At 32.1% G+C, this 6810-nt stretch overlaps 2 protein-coding genes across 2 annotated transcripts; one reads left to right on the forward strand and one right to left on the reverse strand.

Annotated features, from left to right (window-relative positions):
• Nucleotides 1-258: 258 nt before the first annotated feature.
• Tango14 (transport and golgi organization 14) lies at nt 259-1497 on the reverse strand. The gene is made up of 2 exons (XM_089703494.1): nt 1022-1497; nt 259-922 (listed from the first exon to the last, which is right to left on the reverse strand). Exons 1-2 carry the CDS (start codon nt 1320-1322, stop codon nt 462-464), a joined length of 762 nt encoding a protein of 253 aa, XP_089559620.1. The 5' UTR covers nt 1323-1497; the 3' UTR covers nt 259-461.
• A 2007-nt stretch (nt 1498-3504) lies between these two features.
• Nucleotides 3505-6044, forward strand: RpS30 (ribosomal protein S30). The gene is made up of 5 exons (XM_089703495.1): nt 3505-3564; nt 3765-3849; nt 4162-4327; nt 4940-5033; nt 5932-6044. Exons 2-5 carry the CDS (start codon nt 3775-3777, stop codon nt 5987-5989), a joined length of 393 nt encoding a protein of 130 aa, XP_089559621.1. The 5' UTR covers nt 3505-3564; nt 3765-3774; the 3' UTR covers nt 5990-6044.
• Nucleotides 6045-6810: the final 766 nt, after the last annotated feature.

The following is a 6810-nucleotide window of genomic DNA, read 5'->3' on the forward strand; positions in this document are numbered from 1 at the left end:
TTAAAGCAAAAATGTTTTCCATATTCAAATATGTACTACAATAAAACTGTTAATATCTTAAAAATTATACTCATTATTTGTGATACTCATCTTTAACTTCTAACTTTCTTATTGATGGAAAACCCTTTGAAGTGTCTGTATACTGCTCCATTAATGAATTATTTTAAATGATTATATACTTTTGAGTACAAAGTATTTAATGTATTCAATAAGAAACACCTATTAGGACATTGCTGTATAAATAAATAAAATATTAAATTTCAGTTTACAATATAATTATTTTCATATAAGTATTTACAGAAACATTTCATACAACATTCAGAGTCCACATGTAATAGAACAATACAAGTTTTCTCAATACATCAGTTAGACTACATGCATAATGTGAATATGTAATCTACAGCAATAAATATTACAATAAATAATATGGAACTATTTGTAGGCCAGCTACTATTTACTTCTCATTTACCAAACCTAAGATCACATTTATTATACTTATATAAAGCACCTAAATAATTATGCACATTTATTTTATGATTAATTGATATTTGTATAAATTCTGTCAATCTTATATGCCATGGTAGAAGCCCTTGCGTGCAACAGACAGGACCAGAATATAACACTAGATCAGGATCAGGGATTGATGGGTACATTATTTTAAGTATCCTGTCCAACTCTTCGGAAGTAAATTCCTTACTACTCTCACATAATTCTTTGTTTTGAGATAGTTTCTGTATGCATTGAGCTAATTTTGGCCTACCATCCTTATAAGATATAATATTTACAGAAATTGTATTTGCCCGCACACCATTTGTGTAGCCATTTAGATTAGGCTTATTCGACCATTTTATACAGCCAGGTATTCCTTTCTTTCTTCGTTCCACCTCATAAAAAAACACTTCTTCTTTGTTTTGTAAGTCCCCTGTAAAAAAAAATCAACCAAATAGTTTCTTTATCAAATAGAAATATTGCATCACATAAGATTCCCTAGCAAAATATAAATATTTTGGCAAAAAGTTACCTGTTATATCATGAAAGCTTATGTGAGGTATTCCAAATGCAAGACTCCAAATGACAATCCGCGCTAGGTCTGCGATACGATGGTGATCTGTGTCTGCTAACACAACCAAATGGTTCAGCTTCTTGGTAATCAAAGGTACATGCTTTAGTACAGTGACTACTTCTGATTTTATCGATTGATGCTTTGGTATATTCCTTATTTTAACACATAGCCGGTGATAAACATGATGAACAGCAACAAGTATTTTTACAACCAAGTGTAAGAGGATAAATAAAAGTTGACGAATAAGCTTCGATAGCATGATCAAGGAGTATAATTTATCTAAGCGCTTTTGTATTTCATTGTCTTGAAACAATTTTTAAAACACCAAAACCCATCTGTAAATGTGGAACTCACATCGTCAATATATGTATGATCTGTCTATTTCTACCGCTTTTTGAGATAACCAATCACGAGCTCATGGGTGTCAACACATTGCTACCAACATTCCAAAAAATATGAACGTTCAAAAAAAATAAATATCCATGCAATGAAGCAACTCAATTATATATTTAACAGGAAAATAATTTATTACGAAATTATATTCTATCCAAGTAAGAGCGAGCGCGCACGAGCAACTTTGTCTCCGCAACAATTTTGTCTCCGCAACTATTTTGTCTCTCCAGCCATGGGCTAGTATGAAAGTGCGCGTACGTAGCGACGCAACTCCCGGGAGACTTTTTTGTCCGCGGGTTCGGAGACAAGCCCGCGACGCAACTGTGAACTGTCGCCCTATCTATTGGTTTCAATGCAAGTGCGCGCACGGCGACAAAAATGTTGCCAGGCGACGGCCGCCGGCCAGTTGCCGTGTAACCGGCGTAGCGATAATACCTATTTATGTCAACGTATTTATTCTCGTACACAGTAGTTTTAACCGACTTAAAAAAAAGGAGGAGGTTATCAATTCGGCCGGTATATTTTTTTATGTATGTATACCGATTACTCCAAGGTTTCTGAACCGGTTCACGTGATTCTTTTTTTTTTTTTGATGCGGAATGGTGTGGAATTGGTCCCATAAATTTTATTCGGATAAGCCCAGTAGTTTTTATTTTATGAGCATTTTTGTCTGGTCTCGATGACTTAATTGAAATGTAGCAAGTAACTTTGATTCATTTCCAGGAAACCGATTGAGCTGAAATTTTGTATACCTACGCATGTAAATTGGATAGCGATGAAACATTATTATGAGATAGAGCTGATTAATTGATGATGGAATCGGAAGGTGGCCATAGGAACTTAGTAATATATTGACTCAACTTTATCGAGGTTGAGCTCGTTTGATTCGTGTTGAAAAATACACTAAAAAGTATTAAATAAAAATAACTTTAATAAAATAACTTTGCCTGGCAGAGATGGCTTTGAGCCATAAGGCCGCCGTTTGTACATTTTAAATGGTTTTGTTTTATGTACTTTCATTGTAATATGTTGTACAATAAAGAGTAAATAAATAAATAAATAAATAACTTCGCTAAAAACAACTGACTTCAAAAACGGAAAAGTAAAAAATAAAAAAGATTGATATTGATATTATTAATTACTACATATTATTTAGATGTGTTATTTACTAAAAAGGTTTGATGTCGATGCACGGGCTTAATACTACATAAGTGCTTGGCACCGACTTCAAACCTATTTAATAAATTAATAATATTGTTTTCAATTAAGTTATTTTTATTATTAGTAGTTTTCTGTCTATAGTAGAGCCATTTTAATAGGCAACATTGACAGTTCAACAAAATTCAGCAACGTAATCTAGTAACGACGCCATAGAAAAATATGTTATTTCGTTTTGTTGGAACTGCACATTTACTTAACTTTTTTCAATTACGATTAGGTACATATCTATACTAATATTATAAAGAGGAAAGTTTTGTATGTATGTATGTATGGTTTTCAGTTTTCACGCATAAACTACTGAACCGATTACAATGAAATTTAGCACACATATAGAGGGTAACTTGGATTAACACAGAGGATAGGTTTTATCCCGGAAATCCCACGGGAATGGGAACTATGCGGGACAAGAGCACAGACCACAACCGTCTCTTCGAAAACCATGTTGATAAATGCAGAAAATTTTAAAGAAAAAGTTGCGTTGCTGTCGCTTTCGTGTGCGCATCGTTCAAAACTTTGCGAGGAGACAGCGACAGAGACAAAATAGTTGCCGGGCAACTAAGTTGCTTGTGCGCGCTCGCTCTAATTAGATTTACAATTAATTAATTTCTATTCAAGAATAATTAAGTTTAATTAGTTCGTCTGCTTTTGTAAAATTTTTGAATAGAGAAGTCTGTTCTAGTACATAATATTTTCAACTTATACATTTATTATAGCGTTGTTTTAAATATAACGATATTCTGTTTTTCTTTTTAAGTTATCATTAAAAAAATACGCTTAATTTGACATTTGTTCATAAATAAATATTTTGTACGCGTATCCGATTTCTTTATTAATCCGTTTCCGAGCAGCCATTTTTGTTTCTTTTATTTGTCAGACTTGGCTGATAGGTTAGTGCGTAAAATATTTTCATTAATTAAAAAATCTAATGTCGTTATTTTTTTACATTTATATACGTAAAATAGTTAGTTTAATTTAGGACTTAATCTGTGTAATGTTTTTATTATTATTTTATGTACATTTTGGACTTGGTATCATAAAATGAAGTGTCGTGGTGACCACGCCGTAATGAGGTGTTGCTTTTTTCCAGAAACTCCAAGATGCAATTGCATATTAGAGGTCAATCAACACATGTCCTTGATGTCAATGGAGAGGAATCCATTGCCCAGATCAAGGTAAAAAATGCTACCAACACATAATGTGTAACCTAACCTTATTGATTAAACTGTCAACAAATTTAACATTTGAAGTGTATGTTTTATTGTAATAAACGTGGTAAAAATGTATCTGATAAACTGTTGACTATTGCTTGTAATTCTGTAATCTGTTTAGCAATTTATTTAATTTTTTGTTGCGTTTAGTGGAGGAAGATCTATTCTAGTGTTCACTTTGTTATCTGAATTTCAACAACAATGAATAAACGAGAATACAATTCAATGAATAAAATTCAATCCAATTGCATATTAATTATTTATTATTGTTTTTAGGAGCGCATCCGCAGTCTCGCTGATGTAGGCGCCGAAGAGCTCACCTTGTCAGTATGCGGTGCCCCATTGGAGGACAGTGTTCTCGTATCCGAGCTGTCTGTCACAGACTTGGACCTTACAATCCCACTTCTCGGTGGTAAAGTGCACGGATCCTTGGCTCGTGCTGGTATGTACATATTTACTTTATTCTAAAATTTATCTGCTATTAAGAAAAAGTGCTAGTAGTAATAGTGCTAGTAAGAAATAATATGGCCTTCACCATAACCATGAATCCCTATTCATTCAAAAAACCCAGAAACTTAAAATATTAATATCTTCTATTGCTATGTAAGTTTATTTGTTTCATCATAGAAATTTCCATTATGGTTATTTCAAGTGTATTGTTTATCTAACTTTAGGTATAATTGCTAAGCTTATAAAAGATAAGTGAACAAGTGTGATAGTGTAAAATGCCAATAATTATTTATTTATTTATTTGTACAAAGGTACTTTACAGCTAAACATAAATTAAATAGAACATTTTACAATTCTGTACGCCAATTTCAAGGTACACCAATAACAATCAGATACAGTGTGTGAGCAAAAAAAAAAACAAGAGATACGGAGGTAATAATTAACAAATCCTATAATATAATTAAATTATACATAAAGAATGGCAGTATGTTATAGTTCCAATATTATGCGTATATACCTAATTTAAGAAAAAAATGTTTTTGTGAACACATTTATTACCTACCTTATATTCATATTAATACTAAAAAAAAATTTCACATTTCAGGTAAGGTAAAGGGACAGACACCCAAAGTAGAAAAGCAGCAAAAGAAGAAGAAGAAGACCGGCCGTGCCAAGCGTAGGATCCAATACAACAGACGGTAATTAATATTAATTAATATTTATATATAAAAATGAATCGCAAAATGTGTTGGTAAGCGCATAACTCGAAAATGGCTGAACCGATTTCGATAATTCTTTTTTTTATTATATTCCTTGAAGTACGAGGATGGTTCTTATGTAGAGAAAACGTAAACATGTACCACGGGCGAAGCCGGGGCGGACCGCTAGTATTAAATAATTTTTTTGTTTTTCACGTGACAACGTCTTATAGACGATAGAGCCGGCTGCACGCACGAAAAAACATGACTCATGCGGCGTTACCTCGCTCTGAGGCGTTCCATAGTGCAAGCGAGAGCGCGGAACGAGCGACAAAGAAGCACAATCGGACGTTGTCACGTTCAACTATCGTCAGTAAACCGACTTTACAGACAACCAATTTTTTTTTATAAGCTGTAATATTTTTAAACTATTAAATCATCTTGTATCTTTATAAGTATATTAGGATAATATAAAAGGTCCAGTTACTTATTTCAATATTTGTACTACGCACTGGTTAATGTGAACCAAAACATAATTAAATTAATGCTTAGAACTAGAATAGAACAGTAGACCTATTAAGACTGAGCTCCAATTAATGTTATTTATAATTTATTAAAAATAATGAAATTGCATCTGTTCAGTGCTCCCAAAATGACAAGGAATTTCTAAGATACTTACAAAAGAATACCAGCACTGAATCATCATATTTTATATTAAACCATATTTTTAATTAACTATAAAATGATTTATTTTCTTTATATTTGATTTAATTTCACAAGAACAACCTAAGGACCACAGGTTTACTAATACTACGATGCTATTATTTGGTAATCTTTTTACATGCAAAATAGATGTATTTTTTTATGCTTTATTTTACATAAAATATTTTGTTTACAGATTCGTCAATGTTGTCCAGACCTTCGGCCGCAGACGAGGACCTAACTCAAACTCTTAAATATATGTTAGTGTTTATAAAAATGTCAATAAATAACATCTGAATTGACGCCAAATTGCTTTTCATTTATTTTTAGTTTACACTTAATAGTCCATTGAAATGTTACATTTTTTAGGCCTAACCTTGCGTTTTTTAGAGGACGTAATTTTATTTTTTTGATGTGTAACTGTAACTTTCCAAAAAGTAACTTTTCAATGGACTAAAATCTTAATATAGAGATAAGAAATAATATGATGCAATATAGCACAAGGAGTATCACTATGCCCTATCACTGCAGTTATCTCTTCCAGGCAACTATGCCAAAGCAGTTACTGCAGTTCACGGTTATAAATTCACGGGCAAAAAGCGTGTCGCCGTCATTTGGTTGAATCTGCTATTTAGTTGAATGACTAACGCTTTAATTTTACGATGACAGTTCCTGATAATTTCGCCGTTCCAAAGATTAGTTGGAACAATGGTTGGAACAAACATAATTCGGCTAATATATTTTCCACCGCAATATTTGAATGAACAACCGTAATGACGGTTATTTCGAAATTACAGGTTGTATGCTTTGAATACAAATTAAATTGTTGGCAACTATAGAATAAGCAAGTATACCTATAGGTATGACATAGGTATATATTAACAGTGTTACATTATCTGCGATATTATATTAGACTCCAATATAAAGCGCCTTTTATTATTTTAAACAATACTTTTGGGAAAGTTATAAGAAAATAATTCTAAAACCGACTTTAAAAAAGTAACAGTATTTAACAATACATACAAACAAAAAAATACAATAAAAAAAACAACATGAGTGCATAATGCATTTTACT

The sequence above is a fragment of the Colias philodice genome, chromosome 14 (assembly GCF_061535455.1).
Source record: "Colias philodice isolate Cphi_HAF_F1 chromosome 14, ilColPhil1 Martin Lab GWU primary, whole genome shotgun sequence".
Lineage (NCBI taxonomy): Eukaryota > Metazoa > Arthropoda > Insecta > Lepidoptera > Pieridae > Colias > Colias philodice.